A 10,496-nucleotide genomic window follows, 5' to 3' on the forward strand; every position below is an offset into this window, starting at 1 on the left:
TTTTTTTTTTTTTTTTTTTTTTTTTTTTTTTTTTTTTTTGTTTTGTTTTGTTTTGCTTTATTTTGTGTGTATTTGGGTAGGCATACAAACACAGTTTTAATGAATTAAATTTAAATTTAAGGTAATGTAACTCAATAAAGAACCTTCTGTTGAAGGGAAGGAATGACCTTGAGTTTAAGATTATTTGTATAGTTTCTAGGCTTAACTTAGAAAATATATTTCTAATCCCATCAAATAAGTCAAATAAGCGACTCCCTAGATTATCTGTATTATTATCGAGTACCCATGCTGGGAATAGACATGTATTCCTCAGCTTGAGAGGGTGTTGAAAGAATGACCATGATTTAAGGAATGTTTGTGTAATTTCTAGTCTTAAGTTAGGAGATGTTTGTGAAATACCGAAGTAATTGACCTCCCTAATTATTTCTTTCGTTACCTTGTATTTAGAGATTTATTTAGATTTATTGTTATGTAACACGGGATATTTATTTAGATTTTTTGTTACATAGTATCCAGGGATTTTTTAATATTTATTGTTATGCGGTATCTAGGGATTTAATTAGCTTTTCTGCATTACAAAAAGCACATGCAAGCAATACAATTTAGACGTGCAACGATATTTTTAACTCTTACTACTGCACCGCATCATTAGTTGGAGGTAGTCAGAAGCATTCTCTTACACTTTTTTATTTAAAAGGGCAGATTCAGTTCTAACAATTATTTTGTACATATTCTTAAGAGAAACCTAAGGAAACATACAAAAACATAGCTTAACAAAAGAAGTCTCAAAGCTAACGGTACAAAAATGTGCTGCACAATAAGACCAAAAGGATAACGACGATACTTTGATATTGATGCCCTATCTAACAAAGACCTTTATAAGCACACTTATTAACAGTAGAAACAGGGGAATGTTATTACTTTCTTTATAGTCAAAGGTCTCATCTCTCTAAATGAAAAGGTGTAGTTTCTTGTAAAAGAAGAAAGAAAAAAGAAAAGAAAGTCAACATCTCTCTAAATGCTATATATTTAATTTATAACGCTCGTCTCAATTACCTACTTGTTCCAAACAACCTTATCTTAGTTGAGAGCTGGTAACATAACACATTGATTCGTTTCTCGGATGAAATTCTAGAGGCAGTTTTTGATTGCAACACTATTTTTTTTATTTTTTTATTTTTTATTTTTGCATTGCTTTCCAATGGTTCAATTGTTCATCTTGGTCATTTATTATTTTTTAACTAGGCTGAGAAGCCCACGCTATCAAACATCAATTTGGACATACCAGTTGGTAGCTTGGTCGCAATTGTTGGAAGTACAGGGGAGGGAAAGACATCACTAATATCAGCCATGCTTGGAGAACTTCCTCCAGTTGCAGATTCTAGTGTTATTATTCGGGGAAGTGTTGCTTATGTTCCACAAGTTGCATGGATTTATAATGCTACAGTAAGTTGGCATAACACAGATGTTTCATTCATATACGTGTGGTTTAACTTTTCATCTGTGTGTGAGGCTCACATGTTGCCACTATCTTTTGTCACCACCTTCATCGAATCCCTCTGTCTTATATTGTGGATGTGTTCGTTGACTCTCCTCTTTTGTATAGGTGTATGTGTTTTGGTCCTACCTTTGTTGGGTGCAGTCAAAGGCAAATCTCTTTGGAAATATTAGGATTTTTTGGTACATATTACTATTTGGGTTTAGATCTAAATTATATCTTTGTTTTTTAGTTTATGACTAAGAAGAAAGAGTGGGTGATGTTCGAGATGTTTATAACGATGAGAAAGTTACGAAATATTAGTTGAATTGTTGAAACTATTATGCATAGTGAACAGACGTTCGTCATTATATACGGAGCATTGATATAGATGATCACATGATTGAAGAACCATTGTCATACGCCACTAAAAAACTTGGTTGCAGTGACATTGTTGGTGATGAGAGTGAACCTGAGTGAATTATATGGATCCCTAACACAAACACTAAAACCCAAAACAACCTTCGTTTTCTCTTAAATTCTTTGTTTCCTACTTGTTTTGTCCTTGTACTGATAGTTGATTGTTTCCTATTTGAGGCCATTCCCTCCAATTGAGATCTTTTGCTGAAATCCCAATGAAATCATTCTTGTAGCTTTGTCCAGCACCAAATCTGAAAAAGTTACATTTAAAATGGAGAAAATGATTGAATAAATGCATAAAGGAATCACCATTGCAAAGCTTTGGAGATGCCTAAGTCGAAACCCTCCACCCAAATTTCTAAAGATTATTAATTTTGAAGCATTGTTGTATTTATGGATGTCAGATTTGATTTGATTTGCAGGCACGTGATAATATAATATTTGGTGGTGTCTTTGATTCTGCCAGATACGAGAAGACAATAGACGTAACTGCATTGCAGCATGACTTTGATTTACTTCCCGTAAGTATTTTTGTTGCACGAGTCCTTGATGATAATTATGTTTAAAATTCTGAAGTGAGCTTTTTTCTTTTGGTTCACTGCTAGGGTGGTGATCTGACTGAAATTGGGGAAAGAGGAGTGAATATAAGTGGTGGTCAGAAGCAAAGAGTTTCCTTGGCTAGGGCCGTGTACTCCAATTCTGATGTGTACATTTTTGATGATCCCTTGAGTGCTCTTGATGCTCATGTGGCTAGAGAGGTAGATATCCCGCCATGAGATTATTTCTCCTTGATTTTAATTTTTGAAGTACATGGTTAGGTGAAAAATGGGATTATTTTGACTGCCTATATGTCTGATTGTTGGGAGGGAGTCCCACATAGGCTAATTTAGGGAATGATCATGGATTTATAAGTAAAAAATATATCTCCATTGGTATGAGGTCTTTTGGGGAAGCCCAAAAACAAAGCCATGAGAGCTTATGCTCAAAGTAGACAATATCATACCATTTTGGAGAGTCGTTATTTCTAACATGCCATCAGAGCCATGCCTTTAACTTAGCCATGTCAATAAAATTCTCAAGTGTTGAATAAATTATTTCCTTATTGCTCATTTTTGTGACCATGGTAATCTGTGTTAAGGGCAGCAATCTTAAAATTCTTCTGTTTCATGTTTTCCTTGTTTGAGTTTTTTGGTACTATTCTCATGTGATCCAACGATCAACAGGTTTTTGAAAAATGCATTAGGAAAGAACTAAGAGGGAAAACAAGAGTTCTTGTGACCAACCAACTGCATTTTCTCTCCCAAGTTGACAGAATTATCCTTGTTCATGAAGGTGTGGTGGAGGAGGAAGGAACATATGAGGAACTTTATGAAAATGGCGAGTTGTTCACAAGGTTAATGGAAAGTGCAGGTAAATTGGAAGAGGAAAAGGAAGATAGTGAAACCAGTGATACTAAAAATTCATCTGAATTTCCTGTTGATGGGATGGTAAGTGATTTTAAAAAGGATGCTAATCCTTCGAAAAATCGTAAAGCACAAAAATCTGTTCTTGTTAAACAGGAAGAAAGAGAAACAGGTGTCGTCAATTGGAATGTTTTAGTGAGGTAAGAACTTTTTACCCCGAATCCCATTATCCAGTTTTGTGTTTGTTTCTAAAATATATGCGTGTGTGTATATATATATGTATATATATGTTTTAGTTTCCCAAAGATATTCTTCTTTCTTCTTGTATAGACTCCGCAGTCTTTTGTTGGTAGTGATAATAGGGTTTTGTATAGAAGGGTCAAGTGGAGTACACTCTTCGTAAGGATCGAGTTATAATTTTCTTTATTTCAACTAACGAAGCGGTGCGTAGGACTTTCGTTCTCGTCGCTCTGGGTTCCAATCTATATGACCTCAAGGTCGTGAAGTTTAAGCTTCACAAGGTCAATGGTTATTCGTAAAATTTCTTAAGAAGGAGGGTGACATCCCTTTTGGTTTAAAGCATAGCCAAGAAAGATACATTTGAATGTTTTAGAATCTAGTTTACTCCTATTGGGTTGATGATCCTGAACAAGTTGTTTTGGTTCTTTTTAGATACAAGAATGCATTAGGAGGCCTATGGGTGGTTATTGTACTCCTCTTATGCTATGTTCTATCAGAAACTCTTCGAATATTTAGAAGCCTATGGTTAAGCAAATGGTCAGATGAAGGCAATATCGATCCTAGTGAAACATTGTACTACAACACGATATATGCGGGCCTGTCCTTTGGTCAGGTATGAGTATAATCAACTAATAATTTGTGCATACTACCTTATTAGTTGATTACTTTAGCTCAAGCAAAAAATAACTTTTGATGTCAGGTCGTGGTGACACTGTTGAATTCTTATTGGCTGATCATATCAAGCCTGTATGCAGCCAAAAGGTTGCATGACCTAATGCTTACTTCTATTTTAAAAGCTCCAATGGTATTCTTCAACACCAATCCACTTGGGAGGATAATCAATCGATTTTCAAAGGATCTTAGTGACATTGATAGGAGTGTTGCCTCTTTTTTCAACATGTTCTTGGGGCAAATTTCACAACTCCTTTCTACATTCATCTTGATAGGGGTCATGAGCACTTTATCATTGTGGGCAATCCTTCCTCTTCTGTTATTGTTTTATGCGGCCTATTTATACTACCAGGTAACTAAAAATCCTTATTCTTTTGTTCCTTTTACAAAAGCAGTAGTTTAGATTAAATGTTAACAAGATACTTCAAATTGAAATTGTTTCAAAACAAACCTATGCTGGTCTAGTGTAGTAATAGGCTGTCTCGCTATAGTGAATTTGACAAGCATTTCATGAAAGAGAATATTAAGTGTACTACGCGTAACTTATCTTTCGACGATAGAAAAAATTGCTATATGTTTAAGTAAAGGTCTTTCGGTCTTTCAAAAAAGACAATTTGATAAACTTATTGTTGAAGGAATGGTCGTGATTTAGGTAATATTTGTGTAATCCCATTAAATAAGGGAATACCTCCCTAATTTAGATTTATTATTATCACTACCTAGAGATTTATTTAGATTTATTGTTGCATAGTTTTTAGGGTTTTATTTAAATTAGATTTATTGTTATCTAGTATCTAAGGATTTAGTTAGTCTTTCTCTATTATAAAACATGCATGTACCTCTTTGAAATTTAACTTAGGAAGATAATTTACCATGGTATCTGAGTCATTGTAATCTGGGAGGTCTTATTAATCAGCATAACCTTCATAGTTTTCGAACTTCCACCTTGACCAAATTTATTCAGAGCCTTCAAAGCCTTCAAAGCTACCGATCTTCCACCTTGACCAAGTTTCATTCAAAGCCTTCGAAGCTACCAATCATCATTGAACATTATTGTTTCAGTATTACATTAGCACTGTACAACAGTCAATGATCACGTTAAGGAGTATTCATAGTAGGAAGGCCGCAACATTAGCATTAGTATTCTTAGCTTTATTCACCACATGTGCAACAACCGTGCTATTAATTCATTCATCTATTCATCCACCAATCTGCAATAATGAAAAAGGCATATATGATAAAGGCATGAGCATACATCGCATAGGATTCCAAATTAGAACAAAAGGCATCAGTTGTGAAGATTAGTGGATGCAATAATGAAAAGATTAAGAAATTGAAGGTGTTCTTGAACTCGCTCAACAAACCATCAAGTTTAAGTACTTGACAATCTCAGGTAAATCTTCCTTCACTTTTGTATTAACCCTTCAGAGATATGTCAAGTTGGCTCTTGGATTATGAACTCTAAACTCTGGTACTATTGATCACATGACTCCTCACGCACTTACAATTTTTTAAAACATATAATCCAGGCCTGCGTAATAAAAAATTATAGTAGCAAATAGAACCAGAGCCACCATTGTAGGTATAAGGAATGTATTTATTTTTGAAACCCTTACATTGTTTCTTAGTTCTACTCAAGTCACGTGGTTATTCTTTCCCAAACAAAATCAGATGTTAATAATATTATTCCTACCTTCCACTCAATCATTCATACCCAATTTGGAATTCAATGCTAGAGATTATTTCAATCAAACCTTATCTCCATATTTTCGATCTCAAGGCATTATCCATGGTTCTTCATGTGTTATTACACCACAGCAAAAGAGAGAGGCCGGAAGGAAAAATGAACACCTTTTAAACACTACTCGAGCATTGCTTTTTCATGGAAACATGCCAAAAACTTGGAGACCGTTTTTATTGTGACTTACGTGATTAGTTGTCTCCCATCTCGTGTCCTGAATAATCTAAGTCCAATAAAAGTCCTCAATTAATTTCATTCTCACTTTCGAACATTAATCGTCTCATACCCCACATATTTGAGTGCACTGGCTTTGTTCATGTTAACACAACACTCAACGAGGTAAACTTGAACCAAAAGCAATGAAATGTGTCTTTCTATGATATTCTTCGACCACAAAGTGGTACAAATATTATACGCCTACATCTAAGAAGTCTTAACACTTTAATTAATGTGATTTTCACACAGCATAAACCGTTCTTCTCTAAGGTCTCTCTTCAGTAGGAGAACATAGAGATTGGGGAAGGTCCTTAGGAAACTATTAAACCCCTAGACACTAAATAACCAACCCACAGAACCAGTTATTGAGTTCACGCTTAGTACCGATTCTAATTATGTGTCCACCCCTACTGCTGCAAAGTTATTAACAAAACCATGAACTCCAACTCCATTGCCATATCCATTGTTCTCTCGGGTATATGCTAGAAGGCAAGTCATTTCAGAACTGATACAAGTCCAAACATCCGACTCTACTCAAAATGGGGATGTAACACAAGTACCAATTGATGATAGACTCATAACTCTCTAAAAATCTACTAGAGAATGTACAAAATGAATCTTTATGCCCCCTATCAAACCATATCTCTCTTGAAGACTTTCCCATCACAATAGAGTTTCATTGAGTCTAAATTCAATTTTATACCTAACACAGTTTCTGAAACATTACTAAAAGTGTATGACAGGATGCTATGAAAGAAAGGCTCTAGAGAAGAATAGCATGTGGGAAATTTGTGTATGGGCAAAAGAAAAAAATATAGTTCGGTGCAAGTCGCTTTTCACAGTAAACTACAAGGCTGATGGAACGTTCGAAAGGTATAAGACAAGGTTATTAGCTAAGGAAACTTATGGTATTGATTACTAGGAGACATTTACTCCAGTTGCGAAGATGAACACCATAAGAATATTGTTATCCTTAATTGCCAACTTTGCCAACTCTAATAGTATGATGTGAAGAACACCTTCTTTCATGGCAATCTAGATGAGAAAATCTACATGAGCATTTTTCGAGGATTTGAAAGCTAGAGAGGTAAAATGTGCAAATTGAGAAAACTTATATGGACTAAAAGAGTCACCAAGGGCATATTTTGCTCCCCTTTCTTTGTAATTTTTAGAGTTAACTAAGTAACTAAATACAAAATAAGTCTAACTAAATTCCTAGCTAGTAGGTAACAATGCAGAAAAATTAATCTAACTAAATCCTTAGATGTTAAGGTAACAATACATATATAATTAAGGATGAGGTTTACACAGATATAACTAAGGTCATTCCTTCAACATTGTCAAGTTGCGGAATATCATCCATTTCGAGCTTGGATACTAACTCATAGAAGGTTCTAGCTTTTAGCTCTATTGGTTCTTGTCTCTTTTTTCCCTCTCCATTCACTTTTTTGCTCCGTTTTATGAGTCAGTGAAAAGTTTGTTTCTTGTTATAAATATATATATATATATATATACACACACATTTTAGGTATAACAATATAGCATATTTTAAGCTTTCAATAATGGACATATAATCAAGGATTAACTTCTTGCTTTCTTTCTTTTTCCGTACAGAGCACAGCTCGAGAAGTAAAGCGTCTAGACTCCATAAGTAGATCTCCTGTTTATGCACAATTTACTGAAGCTTTAAATGGCATTTCAACTATTCGTGCATATAAAGCTTATGATAGAATGGCTGAGATTAATGGGAAATTCATGGACAATAATATTAGATTTACGCTCGTAAACATGAGTGGAAATCGATGGCTTGGAGTCCGTTTAGAAACCATGGGTAGTCTTATGATATGGCTTACAACAACCTTTGCTGTGATGCAGAATGGCAGGGCAGAAAAGCAGCAGGCATTTGCATCCACCATGGGTGTTTTACTTAGCTATGCTTTAAATATTACCTCTTTGCTTAGAGGTGTACTAAGGCTCGGAAGTGCGGCTGAGAACAGTTTGAACTCCGTCGAGCGTGTTGGGACGTACATAGATTTACGTTTAGAAGCTCCATCAATTATTGACACCAATCGCCCCCCTCCTTGGTGGCCTAATTTGGGAGTTATAAAATTTGAGGATGTTGTCTTAAGATACAGGCCTGAGCTCCCAACAGTGTTGCATGGTCTATCTTTCACAATTTTTTCGTTTGAAAAGGTTGGAATAGTGGGACGAACTGGTGCAGGAAAATCAAGCATGTTGAATGCCTTATTTCGTATCGTTGAACTGGAAAGGGGGAAAATATTGATAGATGATTTCGATGTTGCAATGTTCGGGCTATTAGATTTAAGAAAAGTCCTTGGGATTATACCACAGTCACCCGTTCTTTTTTCGGGTAAACGATCTATACTTGTCATAAATGTTATAGTGCCACTTTCTACTTTGTTAATCCTTTCTTACTTTGTGTAGGAACTGTTAGATTTAATCTAGATCCATTCAACAATCATAGTGATGCTGATCTTTGGGAAGTTTTGGAGAGGGTACATTTAAAGGATTTCATAAGGAGGAGTACGTTTGGCCTGGACGCTGAGGTATGTTTCTTGAACGGTGTGAAATATATGTGTTTAGTTAAAGGAAAAACAATAGATTTTTTGTTTATAGGTTTCGGAGTCCGGGGAGAATTTTAGCATTGGACAGAGGCAACTGTTAAGCCTTGCCCGAGCGCTTCTTTGTAGGACGAAAATTATGGTTCTTGATGAAGCAACTGCGGCTGTTGATGTTCGAACTGATGCTTTAATTCAGAAAACTATAAGGGAAGAGTTCAAATCTTGTTCAATGCTTATTGTTGCACACAGATTGAATACCATCATAGATTGTGATCGGATCCTTGTACTTGAAGCTGGTCGGGTAATGTTGGTGTGCTACTAATACATTTTAAATTATAAAGAGCTGCTTTGATTTTGCATTCTGATTCAAGCCTATGATATTACCTCATTCTCTTCAGGTTTTGGAGTATAACACTCCCAAACAACTGTTATCAAATGAACTAAGCGCTTTCTCAAAGATGGTTCAGAGTACAGGAGCTGCCAATGCCCAATACTTACGTACCTTAGTTCTTGAACCAGCTGGATAGACAGCATTGTTATTTGATGCTATTAAATTGTTGTGAAATCATCGCATTCTTGCACTAATACATTATTGTGCAATGATCGGATTCAAATTGTGTTTGTCATTTTTATAGAGATTTGCGACGAATTTGAGTTATATCGAGTAAGAAATCGTGAGGAAAATGAAGTTGAACACCAAGACGATCATAGGTTTTTGTAAAGTTCGAATGCATCAAGCACGCGGAAAGAAGAAGGGTGATTGTAGTCTGTTTTCTATTTGTTTTAATCCGTTTTCCACTTTTGACTCAATTTAAGGCCTAATTAAGAAGTTCGAGAGAATTTTAGGTCGAAGCGAAAGGAAAACTAAGACTTTGAACATCCCAACACATTAAGTAGTTATTTCATATTCTTTACGCAAATGTATCTGCAGGATCAACTTGATCGAACATGTTTAAGATAGAAATGAGTTAATATGATCCTTGATCGAACATGTTTAAGATAGAAATGAGTTAATAGTTGGATATATGCATGATTTAGCTCGGGAGTTTGTTAGGATAGCTAACTTGTTTAGGTTGTGAATGAATGAGAGATATGGTCGTTTTCTTGATAGGTCCTTGAAGACATGCTGAGTTACAAGGTTTTATTTCGCTCCTAGATTCAAGACCTACCACTTGTGAACGCACTATCTAAGAGATCAAGCCACTTTTCTAGAATCAAAATTAGGACTCATTACTTAAAAGAGTCAATCTAGGGACTATTCCCATCAATTATGTGGATCGTAGCCATTACATAACAGTTCGCAACAAATAAGTATGATAAGGATACATGGAATCCTTCGGTATGTCCACAGGAGCTCTTAAGGGTTGGACACAACGTTAAACCAATGAACATTTAGTTAGGTTATACTAGATGTTATGTCTTTGTCTCTTAAGCAAGTGATCATCTAGAGGGACAAGGTCTGCATGATAGTACTAGTTATCGGATCACTCCCTACGAATTATATGATAATGTAGAGATTAATTGTCTTGCCAGTAGCTTCTAACTAAGGTTGTGCATAGTCATTTAAGAAGAGTTGGATTAGCCAAGGTTGTGCATAAGCATATTTTATATGCCATAGAAAAATTCATTTGGGAAAGATCAAGGGATCTCCAAGAACACACCCACACGGGCAAGTGTTTGAATGAGTTTATTAGCTTGATAGGCACGAGACTTGGTCCATCTCAAATTAGGATGACACTATGTGC

At 35.4% G+C, this 10,496-nt stretch overlaps 1 protein-coding gene across 5 annotated transcripts in view; it reads left to right on the plus strand.

Moving 5' to 3' along the window:
- Window positions 1-9,538, plus strand: part of LOC111471790 (ABC transporter C family member 2-like) — a 39,772-nt gene extending 30,234 nt beyond the window's left edge. For 3 of the 5 annotated variants that reach the window (XM_023117451.1, XM_023117453.1, XM_023117455.1), the window contains 11 exons: window positions 1,246-1,446; window positions 2,320-2,418; window positions 2,503-2,655; window positions 3,121-3,500; window positions 3,973-4,153; window positions 4,241-4,564; window positions 7,784-8,540; window positions 8,615-8,736; window positions 8,807-9,052; window positions 9,150-9,340; window positions 9,375-9,518. In XM_023117451.1, coding sequence (XP_022973219.1) covers window positions 1,246-1,446; window positions 2,320-2,418; window positions 2,503-2,655; window positions 3,121-3,500; window positions 3,973-4,153; window positions 4,241-4,564; window positions 7,784-8,540; window positions 8,615-8,736; window positions 8,807-9,052; window positions 9,150-9,278 — 2,592 coding nt within the window. In that variant the 3' untranslated portion in view covers window positions 9,279-9,340; window positions 9,375-9,518. Of the gene's footprint in view, window positions 1-1,245; window positions 1,447-2,319; window positions 2,419-2,502; window positions 2,656-3,120; window positions 3,501-3,972; window positions 4,154-4,240; window positions 4,565-7,783; window positions 8,541-8,614; window positions 8,737-8,806; window positions 9,053-9,149; window positions 9,341-9,374 lie in introns of all 5 variants that reach the window. The other 2 variants (XM_023117452.1, XM_023117454.1) reach the window with 2 other exon arrangements.
- Window positions 9,539-10,496: the final 958 nt, after the last annotated feature.

The sequence above is a fragment of the Cucurbita maxima genome, unplaced genomic scaffold (assembly GCF_002738345.1).
Source record: "Cucurbita maxima cultivar Rimu unplaced genomic scaffold, Cmax_1.0 Cma_Scf00058, whole genome shotgun sequence".
Lineage (NCBI taxonomy): Eukaryota > Viridiplantae > Streptophyta > Magnoliopsida > Cucurbitales > Cucurbitaceae > Cucurbita > Cucurbita maxima.